This window comes from Ambystoma mexicanum, chromosome 1q (assembly GCF_040938575.1).
Source record: "Ambystoma mexicanum isolate Mex_15411 chromosome 1q, UKY_AmexF1_1, whole genome shotgun sequence".
NCBI lineage: Eukaryota > Metazoa > Chordata > Amphibia > Caudata > Ambystomatidae > Ambystoma > Ambystoma mexicanum.
In genome coordinates this window covers 849,921,920-849,938,949 of record NC_090922.1, presented here as the reverse complement: position 1 = coordinate 849,938,949, position 17,030 = coordinate 849,921,920, and the positions used below count along the sequence as shown (strand labels likewise).

Genomic DNA, 17,030 nt, shown 5'->3' with positions numbered 1-17,030 from the left:
TTGGGGAAAAACAGTATTTTCTGCTGCCAGCACATGTTTTGGGGGCTCAGGGAGCACACAGATGATGCTGATAATGATTGCCCCCTGCAACGGCAGGCTTCACTTTTCCATTTCTCTTAAGTGTCAGATAGTTGCACATCCCATAGGCTTGCTAATGAGCGCTGTGACATGCAGATGATTATGAGAGAAGAGTGCAGTGGGCGTGAGGCAGGCAGGGTGGGGCATAGTGGGTATGAGAGAAAAGTGCAGTGGGCATGATGCAAGCAGGGTGTGTGTAGCGGGTATGAGAGAAGAGTGCAGTGGGAGTGAGGCAGGCAGGGTGGGGTGTAGCCGGTATGAGAGAAGAGTGCAGTGGGAGTGAGGCAGGCAGTGGGGGTGTAGCAGGTCTGAGAGAAGAGTGCAGTGGGAGTGAGGCAAGCAGGGTGGGGCGTAGCAGGGAGAAGGAATGCCCATAGGCTTTGATATGGCCATGGGAGAGATGGCCACATATATGAACATCTGCAGGCGGTCTGTCCCTACTCACATGCCATCTTCTTCCTATCTTCACTTCCCATGCAAATCATTTCAGCACATAGTTGGATCACACATACACACCAAAACTAAAAGGTGAAATATCTGATAAATCACATTGTTTAGTGAAATATGTTTTCTACATTTTTTTTATTCGTGGTTTAACTGAACATTGCAGTTTTTACACCTTTTGAGTTGTCCTTGAGTGCCTGAAGTGTTTTTTTTTCATCTTTGGCGTTTGTTTATTGAAGTTCCTTTCTGAGTTTTGAGATTTGGTTTTTATTCTTGTTCCTGTAAGTTTGTTGTTAGTGTGTCCAGTTGTAGGCTGTCAACAAATTGGACTTCTGCAATCACTCCTTTTGTCATCTTGCCTCTCATTAAGCGGTCCCACCAATATTGCTCTTCCAATATTCGTGGGTCTTGAAATAGGTGGCCGATGTGGGATTCTCTGTTGTTTGTTGTTCCTTTGCATGTTAGGAGTAAATGTCTTAGGGTTTCCACCGTTTCTTTGGTTTTTCAGAAGTGACAGTTGTTTTTGGCTGCTTTGCCTCAGATCGCCAGTATTTCATTCGTTTTCAAAAGGTTTAAGCAAATTCTTAGGAAAGTAGTTTGCGTTTTTTTGTCCGGAAATGTTTTCAAATAATCAATCGTCTCATTGATTTTTTGTGAGTTCTATGGGAGGTGCATGGTGAGTTTGTTTTTCGCTGCTCCTTCTAAGGTGTTAATCCAATCCCAAGTTTTTCAAAATATGTTTTCTAAATGTATGAATCCATACAAATAGATAAAGCCCCTTTCACGTGACTCAATAGCTGTTGGCGTTTCTAATTTAGTTTTCAGGCCCTTCTTAAAATTATTTCTTGAGATATCCCCGGTTGTAGGTTACACCATGATTCTTTCGTTGTTACTATCTGTTTTCAGCAACTGCACTGCCCCTTAGGGCTGCAAGCCTCCTTTTTTCAGCTGCAAAACTTGATTCTGCTGTCTATAATGCAACGCAACCAATGCAAACTGCATGTCTAAAATCATCAACTTCCTGTGCGTACAAATCAGAAGCTGCAAACATGAGAATGCTGAGTCTCATAATTAGCATTATAGTGTTAAACATTAGCGGTGTTTTTCAACTAATTCCAACATGCGATTGATTGAGGAGGGACAAAGAATAGAACAAATATCTTCACCGCAACAAATCATTAATTAACAGTTTTCTTCATAATAAATATCTTTAAGTTACGTGAATGTTGTTTTGTTAGGTTTTAACTGGACCTGCTCTAACTGCTCAGCATTTTCCTCGTGCATTTATTGTGTACCTTAAATCTATCTTAACATCGTCACTGTGTTTAGCCTTGGTGAGCTGACAGCGCTACCAGCACTGTGAGAGGAGACAATATGGTAGCATGATAATGTGCTTAACTGGAGCCACAGTAGCATGCCACGCTTCAACCTAGCATGGTTGTTCATTTTAGGCTGCAAAGCGAAACTGTTCTAATCATGCTTTTCAATGGAGACTCTTGGTTGACAATGTGCTTGACTAGGGCCCCACTGCCAAGGCACTGTTGAAAGGACATCGAAGGAGAAGTGAAAGTGGTGGGGTCATTTGCTGGATCACTGAAGAAAGTACAATGTCAATATACGCCGCTGTGGGCAACAAGGGCACAACACTCTTAAAACGAACTTGATCATTTTCTGGAGCCAATGTCAATCTGACATAAAAAAAATAATCTGTTTGACTACCTACGAAATCTAGCATGCCATTGCGTTGATAATGGCAGCAAGGGCATGGCCCTATTGAAACTGAAATTGCAATTATCTCGAGGTATTGCACATGAGCATAGTTGTTTCTGGCGGGCAATATGGAAATCAGATTGACAATAACACAATTCTCTTGTATAAAGCGTCTTACAAATGCGCAATAAATAAAATATGGTTTTGGCAAAGAAGAATGCCTCTGTTGAAAATGTCATGTGGATTTGCAATTTTCAATGGCAACACTCACCAGCTTGGCCTGCTGCCTTAGGACATTTGCATATTATAAACAAAATATAATAGTTAATTTTCTCACACATTGTATTGTATTATATTAACTTGTACTTGAAAAAAGATTCCCATTATATCACAATATTTTAAAGTAGTGTCATTGCTACTCGCCTATGAGATTACCATTTTCTAATTATGGTAGTTTCACACCACATAAGGCTCAGCCTCATTGATGTGGTCCTGGTATGTTGTGTATCAAGTGTTTCTATTGCACATAACATTTTCATGATGGGTTTAAAAAAGATTTCTTCTGAAGGAATACACATGTGCCTTGTGCGGACCTGGAATGACATATATGTTATGTTTTCCTTTCATAAGTGCCATACGTTTCCATCGTCTGTTTTCACCTTGTTCTTAGGTGGGATCACTACACCATCCTTGCACTAACTTCTTTCACTCTGTCACATGCTCCTGCTTGGGCTGATGAATACTCCCCATTCGACAGGTCACGAGCACTAACTCCTGTCACCAAATGGAATTCACTTGCAGTGTAGTATGTGAGACATACTCCCTGGAAGTGAGCCAGGATTCCAGTGGCTGAGACTCACTGCAAGTGAGTAATGTCAGTTCACAGTGAGTGAGCTAAGTACCAGTGACTGTCATTCCTGTAGAGAGAGCGGCTCACTTTCATTGCAGAGACTCTGTCTGAGTGATGAGGGCGGGTACCAGTGAAACAGACTCATTAAATCCTCAGTGCACCAATAGACTTTTTAGACTATAAATCCATCCACATTTTCTCTTGGGAGAGACAGAGGTGGAGGTGCATTTTGCCTTTGTGCTTCGAGGTACTCGAGGACCCAATTTCTCCCGGGCCCTTATAGATGTTTCACAAGGCATGCACTTCGATATGCAAAATCTCCAGGTAACTGAATTCCTTCTGGTTTAATAAACTGTTCAGAAGTTAGGAAAGCAACGGGGAGCCTCAAATGGTGCCAGCGCTAGCCACACAAGACACTTTAGTAGACTCCATGGAGGATAGAAGTATGGCATGTAGCAGGGCTCATGCGACCCAGGCAGAGCATCACGAAGAAACGCAGGAATTTCTCCTCTGAATGTCTAAAAACAAAGGGCATGCAAAAGTAACGGGTTTCTTTTAATGATGTCTCAGAAGCATGTGGAGTAATTTAACAATCTACTTTGTGTCTTTGACAGAACCGTGCACTAAACGCCCCGACGAAATGGCTGCAAACAATATCAGGCTTAAATGGTCCCTGGATAGTAAATTCTATTTGGAACATGGAGACTTCATAGAATTCGACTGCACATCGTCCGATTATATAAAGGATGAAACATTACCGTTCAGATTACAGTGCAATCGAGGACAGATAGTGCATCCCAGATGTATCAGAAGGGGTGAGTATTTCTGGCTGTGATTAAAATCGGGATTGCTCCCTGCAGCAAAGCAAGGTATACATTATGAAATGTAGTGAATGCCAAACATCTTGCTGGTGGTTTTTCATGTTACAGTTAATTTAAAAAAATAAAGGGTAATTTGGCTTTCGCAGTTGCTCACTACCTTGTACACTTATATGCATGATCTTGTGTCAGCCCCACAAGGAATGGGTCAGTTTCAAACAACGTGATACCTGTCAGACCGCTGATTATGTTACTACTTTAAAGTGAGCTGTTAGCCATTCTGGCTGATTAAGTACTTCTAAAATTCTACATCAGCAGTTGTGGCATGAAGCCTGCAGTTTACAAAGCATGCTATGGAGGCCCATGAAATGCTTGTGATCTCTATATGTCATAACATACATATAGGGCCTCATTACGAGGTTGGAGGTAAGGATGCCGGTGCCGGTAACCCCTTACCTCCGTATTCCGAGGTCCGTTAGCGGGTTCCGCTATGGGCGCCTGGTTTTACGGCGGGAGCCGCTAAGGGTCCAGGGAGCTAATAACGGGCCCGCTATTAGCTCCATCCCCATTCCCATTGAGCCCTATGGGGGCTCGAATGGGAATGGGGAATGGTTCTCAGAATGGGACTTACCAGGTCCTCCAAGGTTGGAATGACCCGGTAAGTCCCTATTTCGAGAACCCGGACCTGGAATGCGGTAAAGGGCTACCTTCTACCTCGTAATGAGGCCATAATGTCCAACAGAACATTCCAACAGATAAAAATCCATTCATTACAGGGCCAAAACAAAAAGTAGAACCCTTTGACATTGAATACATACATGATATAGGAGACTGGGGGGGGGGGTCATTACAAGTTGGGCGGTAAGGGATACCGGGCACCGGTAAGGAGACCGGTGCCGGTAATCCCTTACTGCCCAATTCCGAGGTCCCTTAGCGGGAACCGTAAAGGACGTGTGGTCTGACCACACGTCCTTTACGGGTCCCGCTAAGGGACCAGGGTGCTCATAATGGGTCTGCTATTCGCTGCCCATTATTAGCGCCCTCCCCATTCCCATTGAGCCCTACAGGGGCTCATATGGGAATGGGGAATGGTTGGTTCAATGGGGACTTACAGGTCCCTCCAGTGTCGGAATACACCGGTAAGTCCCCAATGAACCAGACCGGTGCCAGACCCGGTATTGGAGGCAGCCATGGCGCAAATAGCGTCATGGCTACCTCCAATCTCGGAATTGTAGAAGGGCATTGCTAGGTTAGATTTTCATGTATATGCCAAATCACCTTTGTCTGTGAGACCCACAGCACTTTTTGCTGGACTTGTGGCTTCTTTCTCCATGTTCCTGAGTGAGCGGGAATCTTTTTCCCCACTCACCCTTTCTTTTACTCTTTTTATGGGTGTAATTTTTCTGACTCTTTAAACTTTATTTTTGAATCTATACTTTCCTATAACTTGTTGGGCATCTGCATTTTATTATTACAGAAGTCAGCAGTTTCTGTGCAGTGTTGCTTGGGAGCCCCTTGGACTTCCCTTTTTATTTTATCTTGGGTTCCTTGTGTGAACTATTGTTATGAAGGGTAGAAGGATACCGGTTATCCTTTCTGAAATCACCATTATGAGATCACCACACCCCATCTTATGTGGAGTGCTGAGGAGATACATGGTATCCCCTTTCTCACTGTTGCTGTAACATTTCGGTTACAGTTACTTACTAACCCTGCAGAACACATGTTCTCAAGGATATAGAGATAGTTTTATCTTCTCTATATTTTGTATTGTCAGTCCAGTACACTCCACCTTAGCTGAAGTGCTGGGGGGGGGGTTACTCTGTATCCCTTTTCTCATTGCTCCTGTAACATTTCTGTTTCATTGACAAGCTTACTATTATGGATGGTGGCAGTGGACATATTTTACTGACTTTTGTTTGATTTCTACTTGCAGGCTGTCATTACAGCCGTGAAAATGCACAGAAGGATCACCATTCTGCCAGAAGGGTGGCTCCTTTCTTTTTCTTTGCAATTTTTAGTGTTCTTGTCCTTTCTTGGTCCTTCTGCCATTGTGGGTGGGGGAGGTCCTGTTTGTACTTTTCTCTTCGACATGAACCTTTTCTGTAGCCCACTGATGCTCCAGATTGTCTCTGTAGAAAAGAAGTGAGGGTGGAGTCCGAAACTTCGCTCACCTCCGTCTTCTGGTGTGCCTGAGAGAATCCAGTTCCCACTGGGGGGCTGGCTGTCCTGATTGGGCAGTAACCCGACCCTTTCTGTAAACTGCAAGGAGAGTTTTCAGAGGATGAGTGTGGGTTCCCGTATTTTACATTTTACATGCTTATAAAGCGCCGAAAGCCTGCAGTGATCAGGACGCGTACAAAAAAACATAAAATAAACAGAAAAGACTAAAACAATGGGCCTCATTACAAATCGCCCGGTATGGAAACAACGGTGGCGGTAAACCCGCCGCCACCGTTGTTTCCATGCCGGGCGATCACAACTCCTGCAGGCGGGCGGTGATGTTCCCGCCAGGTCTGACCTGGCGGGTTTAACACTGCCTGCCTGCAGGCGGACGAGGAAACACTGGCAGCATTACGAGATGCTGCCGGTGTTTCCATGATCCCCATTCACATTGAGTCCCATAGGACCGGACGGTGTTGCAGAGTGGTCCCCGTGTCGATCCCCCTTTCACCCGGTCGTATGTCCAAACCACGCCTTCCCCCACCTGTCCCTGGGAGGAAAAACCTCCAAGGTGGCAGTGAGGTTGGGAGGGGCCTGGGTGTGTTCGGGACTTGCTTTCCGGTGTCCTGGGGGTTGTGGTGGAACCTAGGGGACGGAACAAGGGGTAAGTGTACTGTGGGAAAATACCAGTAGTGTTCACCCCCTCCCTTCTCCCTTCCTCTAATGCCCCTTAAACTGCAAGGCTGGCTGGCGCGCATGGATGCGGCTCACCTGTGGTTTTGTGTCTGCAATCGCAGCTCCAGAGATGGGTCCTGAAGAGGGGCTGAAGCGAATAGCAGTCTCTGTCCCAGATGGGCTATGTTAATTGTCTTATGTTCTCTCTCTCTCCCCCCAGGTGTAGGAACGTGGTGTTGAACCGGTGGCGGAACCCTACAGGAGACTCGCTCGTTCCGGAATGCAGGTAAGTTCTCAAAGTTTCAAGTGGTTCTGGTGGGTGACAGACGGAAGGTGAACGCTAATCCTGTTGTTTGCTTTCGTACAGGACGTTGGACACCAAGGGGCCAAGGACCTGGAAGGCCAATGGCGTATAGCAGGTCCATGCAGTTGCAAGGAGGACGGAGCTCGCCGCGGAGCATCCGTAAACTGGATGCTGAAGGTCGAGTAACGACGGAAGACCAAAGTCCTGAAGATTACTGAAAGATGCCGAGGCACCTACGGATGCCGAGGACCTACGGATGCTGAAGAACTGAAGGATGCTGAAGGAGTCCCAACTGGATGCAGAAGAATGTTCGTGATCGAGGGGCTCGATGCGAGAAAATGCTTGAGCACAGGAGCAGTAAGTGAAACACTGTTCTTGTTAGGAGCAGGAACAACGCTAAGCACAGGGTGCGGTTCGAGCGTGGCTTTATAGTCCTGTGCCCCACCCTGCCGGCACTAGATGCATAGGGGCGTTGGCTTCCTGCATGTGCCAGGTGAACCGCTGCATGTGCCCGGCTCGCACGTGCTCCGCGCTTCTTGCCTTCCGCTCTTTCCTGCGGGCCGCAATCAGGCCGCGCCCACCCACACGCTCGCGCCAGCCAGCTACCATCTCTGTCCAACTTTTCCCTATTGTATAAGGGGGGGTCCCTCCTCCTGTTAGCCCTTCACCCCTGGGCCTCTAATGGGATCTTGACAGCACTTCCCTGCAAGACCCCCCCAAGGAGTGTCCCTCCCGGTCCTGGTTTGTGGGGATAGTTACGGTGGAAACAGGCGATCAATCGGGGAGCATGAATGTTTTCCTTGAGTTCCCATGTCCTATCTTGAGCACTGTACCCCTTCCAGTCTACCAAGTAGTATAAACGTTGTCTACATATTTTGAAGTCCAGGAATTCTTGTACTTCATATTCTTTTTCTCCTTCTTGGACTTCTATCGGGGGAGGTTTGTCGAAGGAATCCCGAGTTCTGGGGTGTACACGTTTGAGGAGAGATACGTGGAAGACTGGGTGGATCTTTAGATTTGGGGGAAGTTCAAGTTTCACCGCCACAGGATTAATGATGGCGCATATAGAGTAGGCTCCTATAAATTTAGGGTGGAACCTCTTGGAACCTTTAATCGAATATGTCTGGTGGAGTGCCATACCTTGTCCCCAATTCTATATTCAGGGGCCTCCCTCCTTCTCCTGTCCGTAAATATCTTTTGTGTATTTTTGGTTTCCTGAAGTGTTGCACGGGCCCTTAGCAGTGTTTCTGTAATGTTGGCATGAAGAGATGTGACTGCGGGCATTTCCAGGGCAGTGGGTGGATCGATCTCGTGGTTTTTGGATGTCACCCATAGAGAAAATAGAAAGAAGTGAACCCAGTGCCGCTATGGATGTTAATATTGTAGGCATATTCGACCACCCACAGGAGGTCGGCCCAACTGCCTTCGGATTGAGGAAACATGCACTGTAGGTACGGTTCTAGAGTCTGGTTGGTTCTCTCGGCCTGCCCATCTATTTGTGGGTGATGGCTTGTAGATAGTCGGACGTCGATATGTGGTTGTTCGCAGCAGTGCCTCCAGAACTTGGACACAAACTGACTTCCTCTATCAGAGATGATGATTGACGGAAAGCCGTGTAACCTTACAATGTTTGTCAGGAAGGCATGTGCTAACCTTTCCGCATTTGGTAACCCTTTAAGGGCAATGAAGTGTGCCATTTTTGTAAGTAAGTCCACTACTACCATAATGGTATTATACCCATTACACGGAGGGAATTCTGTTATGAAGTCCATTGAGATGGTGTGCCGGGTGGCATGGGTAAATCCTGAAGCAACCCGGAGGGTTTTGTCTTAGGCGTCTTACTTGGCGCATACATATCGCATGCTTTAACGTATTGTATTACATCTTTTTGCCAAGTGGGCCACCAATAAAATTAACAGATTTTCCTTAGGGTTTTAGTGATTCCCGGGTGGACCGCACGGAGAGTATCATGATAGTTATGCATCAGTTCCATTTGTAAATGGGGCACAGGAACATAGAGCCGTCCTTGATGAAACGGAAGACCATTTTCTATGGAGTGGTGCTCATCTTGGGTTACCCATTCTTGCCATTGCTCTGGGGTTAGGGTCTGCATTATCTCCTGGTTGAACTGGTCTAGTGGTGACACTCTTGGGCTAATTAGACCCAGCAATTTTCTTCCTGGTATAATGGCCACGGGTGCAGGGGGTGCGTAAACATCTTTGCTTCCTGACTCCACCCGATGCGCGACAAGGCGTCCGATTTTCCATTCTTGACTCTAGGGCGGAAAGTGATTATAAAGTCGTATTCAGAAAAAAACTGGGCCCCACGGAGCTGGCGAGGAGATTGAGCATGTGCGGTCTGTAAACACTGCAAGTTTTAATGATCCGTATAGACCATAATAGTGTGTCGTGCCCCCAGTAGATGATGATGCCCCTCCTTAAATGCTGCTTTAATGGGCAAAAGTTGCTTATCGGTTATGGAATAGTTCATTTCGCTAGGTGTACATTTTTTCGACCAGAAGGCGATTGGGTGTAGATGAGTGGTGACAGGATCCCTCTGTGATAGCACCACCCCCATCACAACACTGAATGCGTCTGTTTCGACTACAAAAGGCAGGTCAGAATTTGGATTTTTTAAGATAGGGGCCGTTGTGAATTGTGTCTTGAGTTGCCCAAATGCTTGTTCTGCTTCAGATGACCACTTGAAGGTTTCGCGTTTTTGTAGTAAAGAGTTGATGGAATGCGCTATGTCCAAAAACCCCGGTATAAACAGTCGATAGAAGTTCGCAAAACCAAGAAAGCTATGTACTAACTTTCTAGACGTGGGAGTAGGCCAATTTAAGATTGCTTCCACTTTTCTGTTGTCCATCTGAATGCCATGCGGGGTTAAAATGAATCCCAAAAATTCTACGGTCTCAACGTGGAAATAGCATTTCTCTAATTTGGCATATAAGTGGTGCTGACAAAGTTTTCTAAGGACTGCGGTTATGTGTTGCACGTGTTCCTCTTCCGATGCTGAGTATATAAGTATATCATTGATATAAACCATGACGCACACATCGAGTAGCGCCCGTAACACATCTGTCATAAACAATTGGAAGGCCGGTGGGGTGTTGCACAACCCAAAGGGCATTACGGTGCATTCAAACAGCTCATATTTTGTACGGAAGGCCGTTTTCCATTTGTCTCCTTCTTTTATGCGGACAAGGTGGTACGCTCTGCGTAGATCTAGTTTGGTATATATTTTGGCGTCCTTAAACTAATCCAAGAGTGTGGTAATGAGTGGCAAGGAATATCTATTTTTGACTGTAATCTCGTTAAGTCCCCTCTAATCAATACCGGTCCTGAGCTCGCCTGCCTTCTTCGGGATGAAAACAGCGCTGAGGATGCTGGAGATTTGGATGGTCGGATGAACCCATTGGCGAGGTACCGGTCTAAATAATCCCGCAGGTGTTGATTTTCTTTTTCTGTCAGCGGATAGATATGACTGCATGGGGGTTGCATTACGGGCATCAGATCAATCTGGCAATCGTATGGCCTGTGCTGTGGCAGGGTTTCTGCAGCCTCCTTCTGAAAAACGTCCTCAAACTCTTGATACCGGTGCGGTAGGAGCCCTGATGCGCTAGGGGACGACGCAGCTCCCAGTTTGAGCGCTCCGTAGACTGGGGGCAGATACGGATAACAGGTATGCAGACAATCTGATGGGAACATGACTGTATGGTTTCTCCAATTGATTAGTGGATTATGATGTTCAAGCCAGGGCATACCTAGAATTAGCTTAAATTGCGGAGCGGTGATTAGGTCAAAGGTTAAGCTTTCTCTATGGCCGTCTTTACATAACTTCTCTACCTCCTCGGTGCACAGGGAGACAGGTCCTGAAACCAGTGGTGAACCATCCACTTAAATTATATGATCGGTCTTTCCCCGCTGCTGTCCTTGAAGGACTATTCTTCGCACTATGCCCATGTCAATATAGTTGCTGATGGCTCCGCAGTCAATGTAGGCCTCTAATGCATGCATCTGTCCAGGACCTGTTGTAATAATTGATGGTCTACTAAATCAAAGGCCGCGCTTAGGTCCAAGCACATCAGTAGCCCTGTTTTACTCTTGTCGAGAATGCCAAGCATATAAGTCTGCAAATCCAGCATAGCTTTCTCTGTGCTGTGAGCAGCACAGAAACCTGATTGTTGGTCGTGCAATATAGAATTAGTTTTACCATGTTTTTGGAGTTGAGCTGTTGCTATTTTATCCAGGACCTTAAGAATAAAATTACAATTTGTAATTGGGTGCAGATTGCCGGGTGTGATCGGAGGGATATGGACGACATGAAAGGGAAGAGGCGAGAGGAGGGACCACATGAGAGAGATCACCCGGTCGAAGGAAGACCACCTGAGAGGGGCTACCAACCAGCTCATTTACGAGGTCGGGAGAACACAGTCCAGATAGTTAACAGTCTTGAGACTTCGAAGACAGCATTAAGAAAGACGTCGACGAAAGGACTACGGCTGACACCGCTTACCGAGGCGGGGTTCCGTTCCGCAGCATGGACCGTGGCCAGCCGAATGCCTTCCCAGGCAGAAGCCGGCTTTCCACGCGGTTCCTTTCACCACAAGGTCGAGACTGTACCCAGTGACATGGAAGGCAGAAACTCGCTTCCGTATTCACCGCCAACACTCACCTTCAGAAAGCGTCACAGAGACCTTGAGGTTGCCAGACCTCTTCAAGACGGGGGTTACTCACGGGGACCCGGACTTGGCGGGCCAGGCAGGCAACCCTCCTTCAAACCAGGAGAAAGGGGGCGGGGCTTATAGGGATATGTATAGAGAACCAAACCAAAAACCATGCTGATTGGTTACCTAGGCCCCAACCCCTATATAAGGTAAAAACAAATGATGGACTGGGTGTCTTTTTGCCATTCTCTTCTAGGACTTCGAGAGAGAGAGAACTGTGCCTGAGACGCTGTGGGCTTACGAGGACTAGCTGCAAGGTCGAGAAGCCACATCCATATTCCAAGAAAAAGAAGAAGCATTCTTGAATTTCTGTTCCTTTTTGAATTCCTGTATCCTGAATAAAGGTTTTACTTAGTTCCACTCCTGGCTGCTTGTCCCTCATTCACAAAAGTGGTGGCAGCGATGGGATGTCACAGCACGCCATGGAAGGAATCATTAAAACCCTGGCAGAAGGACAGCAGCAACTTCAGCAGATCATACAGGTCCAGTCACATCAGGCGCAGACTGACCGGCAAACCATCCAACAAACCCTTCAGTTGCATGCAGCAAACCAAGATGCACTAAAGAAAATGACAGAGGCTGTGGTAACCAGTAGAGGCAATCCGATGGCTCCTACAGCTGTGTTACAAAAATACCAACCCGGTGAAGACCCTTGTTACTTCTTCACCAATTTCGAAAGAGTGGCACGCAATGCACAATGGCCCATGGAGAAGTGGGGTCACTTCATTGCACCCTTGCTGACCGGCAGCATGCAAGGAGCATACCAAGCGGCCAACCCAGCGGGGGACACTGCATACTCAGACATCAAGAGAGCCATACTTGAACGTATGGGAATGGATGATGAGTCATACCGGATCCGCCTGAGGGATGCTAAACTAAAGACGGGGGAGACACCTCGTCAGCTGTATTATCGAATCCACGACTTGACAGAAAAATGGCTGAAGCCGTCCAGTATTCAGGAGATGGTGGACAAGATTAAGCTGGAACAGTTCACAGAGGCACTCCCCTCAGCGATGCAGAGATGGGTGAGGCAACACCACCGGCCCACACTGACCGAAGCCATCGATATCGCTTCAGCCTTTCAGAAAGCAGGTTCAGTCAGAGCATCCATGGTTGACCCCTTTCCCAGAACCGCAGTGATGAAGGAACGGTTCAACAAAGGCCGGCACGAGGGGAAGCCAAAAACATAACATAGCCTACCGTGTCCAGACAGCCCCAATGCTTTGAGTGTGGTGAATGGGGCCATATAGCGAGGTTTGGTCCAAAGAAACCTAAACCAGCGGAACCCATGGAAATCGGATTCGTACAAGGAAGGGAATACCAGAGGAGTCGTGAACCGTATTTACTAGATGTCCGGGTGGACGGAACTACCCAGAAGGCTCTGCTGGACAGCGGAAGCGAACAGGCCGCAGTCAGACCGGAAGTAAGTGGGGAGAAGGTCGGGCTGGATATTCCGATACCTATAAAATGCGTGCATGGCAACACTGTTTCCTATCCTTCTAAGGTAGTTAACATAGAAGTAAAAGGGGTGGAGTCCAGGGCAGGTTGCCATCATGCCCCACCTACCAACCCCGGTTCTCCTGGGAACTGATCTCCCCTCTTTTCCCGAAAGTGTAAGGGACAAAGAGTGGTTGCAAACAGCCCCTTTTTCCTGGATGGACATAAGGCCTCCCATCCCAAAACCCCCAAGAAAAGCCGAAGCGAAATAAGACGGGAAAAGATGAAATGGGAAAAAGAAAAGAAGTTTGCGGGGGTCATAGATTGGTTACCCGATGACAAACAACCTACATTTCGAAGTGAACTGGCCTTAGATCCTACTCTAAAAACTGCTTGGAACCAGGCCATTGAATACCCAGAGAAGGGAACAGCATATCCTTAGTTTAAATCATCGAAGGGATTGCTATATCGGATAACCAAGGACAGGGCTGATCGGGAACTGGAACACCTGTTGGTACCCCAAAGTTTCAGACCCACCGTCCTGAAGCTAGCACATGACGCTACCACAGGAGGACATTTGGCGAGGGAAAAAACGCAAGACAAGGTGCTGAAAAGGTTTTATTGGCCCGGGGTGTTCCGGGACGTGACCAAGTATTGTGAGGAATGTGAGGTTTGCCAGAAAACCAATCCCTGGTTACCACCGAAGGCCCCGCTACAACCGTTACCTTTGATAAAAGAGCCATTTTCCAGAATAGGAATGGACATAGTGGGACCATTAGAACCCAACATCCACGGATATCAGTACCTCTTAGTCATCGTAGACTACGCAACACGTTACCCCGAGGCTTTCCCCATGAAGGGAACAAGCGCCACACAGGTCTGTAATTTGTTAGTCCCTTTCTTTTGTCGAGTGGGACTCCCAGACGAGATACTGACCGACCAGGGGCGGATTTCATATCCGGTGTAATGTGGAGAGTCTGCCAACAGCTGAACATAAAACAGATCCGTACCACCGTTTATCATCCACAGACGGATGGGTTGGTAGAACGTTATAACAAGACTATCAAACAAATGTTAAAAAATGCAACTGAGCCCATGGACACTAACTGGGACCAGGTATTACCCTGGGTACTCATGGTGTTACGTGATACCACACAATCGTCCACCGGGTTCTCCCCTTTCGAGTTATTGTTTGGTCACAAACCCCGAACAGAACTTGATCTAGCATGCAACGAATGGGAAAACCAAGAGGAAGAAACCCCACTCACAGATTATGTGATTAATCTTCGGGAGACTCTAACACACATGAGAGAGCTGGCTAGGGAGAACCTGAGCCGGTCACAACAGACACAAGAAAAATATTACAACCGCAACACCCGAGTAAGGTCCTTCCAGAAAGGCGACAAAGTACTAGTACTATTGCCCACGTCTTACAATAAAATGCTGGCCCAATGGAGGGGTCCCTATACTGTACTGGATGTACTCGGGCCGGTCAACTACTTAACAGAACAACCAGACCGAAAAGAGAAAACCAAGAACTATCACATCAATCTACTGAAAGCTTGGAAAGAACCAAGCACAGCTCCAAGCGGAATGAATGTAATGTGTCCCGATAGGGCAGACAGTAGTTCCGAGGTATCCGCCCTGCAGGCAGTGCAATGGGGATCGAACCTGTCGGCAAAAGAAATAACGGAACTCCTAGAAGTCCTTACTCCTCTAAGAGAGGTCTTTTCGTTCTTTCCAGGCAGAACTCCACTAGTAGAACACCGAATTGAGACCCTATCGAACCAGTTCGTCCGGTTAAGACCCTACCGACTTCCTGAGGCTAAAAGAGCACTGGTACAAGCTGAAGTCGAAGAAATGCTGAAACTGGGAATAATCGAAAGATCGACAAGTCATTGATCTTCCCCGATAGTCCTGGTACCCAAACCTGATGGCACAACTCGATTTTGTATGGACTATCGGAAACTTAATGAGATCTCAACCTATCAGGCTTATCCCATGCCTCGGATAGACGAGTTACTAGAACGACTTGGAGCCGCCCACTACCTAACCACCATAGACCTTACTAAGGGCTACTGGCAGATACCCTTACGGGAAGAAGATAAGATTAAAACTGCTTTCTCTACCCCGTCAGGGTTGTACCAGTTCACAGTTTTACCATTTGGTCTCCATGGGGCTCCTGCTACGTTCCAAGCATTGATGAACCAAGTACTGATGTCACACAAGGAATACACCTCAGCCTACTTAGACGATAGTATAGTGTTCAGCAAGAGCTGGAAAGAACACCTTGAACATCTTGGAAGAGTTATAAATGAACTGGAGAGGGCGGGACTGAAAATCAACCCAAGGAAAACAACCATCGGGGCCCAACATACACGTTACCTAGGTCATTTAGTAGGCATGGGAAAGATCCGGCCCCAACTTGACAAAGTCAAAGCCATACAGAAATTACCCATGCCTAGCAATTGCAAACAAATACGGGTTTATTTGGGGTTTGTTGGTTACTACAGAAGATTTATACCCATGTTTTCCTCAGTGGAAGCTCCCCTTACAGAGGCCTTGAAAAGCACCTATAAAAAGGATGTCTGTTCCGATCCTGACGCAGTCAGGGCATTTAACCATCTGAAGAATTCAATCTCAGCCCTACCTGTCCTATGTTGTCCGGACTTCAATAAAGAATTCTTCCTCCAGACTGATGCGTCTGGTTCTGGTTTAGGCGCGGTGCTCTCACAAGGAACAGAAGTGGATCTGTATCCCATCGCCTTTTTCAGCCGTAAACTGCTTCCCCACGAAGAGCCGTACTCAACGGTAGAAAAAGAGTGTTTAGCGATCAAGTGGGCAATCGAATCTCTGAGATACTATCTCCTGGGTCGAACATTTACTGTATTTACTGACCATGCGCCTTTACAATGGTTGGCCATACAGAAAGATTCGAATCAGCGTGTGCTAAAATGGTTCCTCACTCTACAAGAATATAGCTTTAAAACGTTACACAAGCCCGCATCCTTCCAGGTGGTTCCGGACTATCTCTCCAGGAGCCTTGATCGGCCCGAGCGGCTCGATTCCTCGGGGGGAGTATGTGATTGGAGGCATATGGACGACATGAAAGGGATGAGGCGAGAGGAGGGACCACATGAGAGAGAGCACCCGGTCGAAGGAAGACCACCTGAGAGGGGCTACCAACCAGCTCATTTACGAGGTCGGGAGAACACAGTCCAGATAGTTAACAGTCTTGAGACTTTGAAAGACAGCATTAAGAAAGACGTAGACGAAAGGACTACGGCTGACACCGCTTACCGAGGCAGGGTTCCGCTCCGAGTGCAGCATGGACCGTGGCCAGCCGAACGCCTTCCCAGGCAGAAGCCGGCTTTCCACGCGGTTCCTTTCACCACAAGGTCGAGACCGTACCCAGTGACATGGAAGGCAGAAACTCGCTTCCGTATTCACCGCCAACACTCACCTTCAGAAAGCGTCACAGAGACCTTGAGGTTGCCAGACCTCTTCAAGACGGGGGTTCCTCACGGGGACCCGGACTTGGCGGGCCGGGCAGGCAACCCTCCTTCAAACCAAGAGAAAGGGGGCAGGGCTTATGGGGATATTTATAGAGAACCAAACCAAGACCGTGCTGATTGGTTACCTAGGCCCCAACCCCTATATAAGGTAAAAACACATTTTGGACTGGGTGTCTTTTTGCCATTCTCTTCTAGGACTTCGAGAGAGAGAGAGCTGTGCCTGAGACGCTGTGGGCTTACGAGGACTAGCTGCAAGGTCGAGAAGCCACATTCATATTCCAAGAAAAAGAAGAAGCATTGTTGAATT

General features: G+C 47.2%; 1 protein-coding gene across 3 annotated transcripts in view; it reads left to right on the top strand.

The window, feature by feature from the left end:
• LOC138537982 (coagulation factor XIII B chain-like) overlaps nucleotides 1–17,030 on the top strand; it is a 1,433,866-nt gene that overhangs the window by 896,506 nt on the left and 520,330 nt on the right. For all 3 annotated transcript variants that reach the window (XM_069641496.1, XM_069641495.1, XM_069641494.1), the window contains one exon: nucleotides 3,697–3,897. In XM_069641496.1, the coding sequence (XP_069497597.1) occupies nucleotides 3,697–3,897 (201 nt within the window). The remainder of the gene's footprint in view (nucleotides 1–3,696; nucleotides 3,898–17,030) is intronic.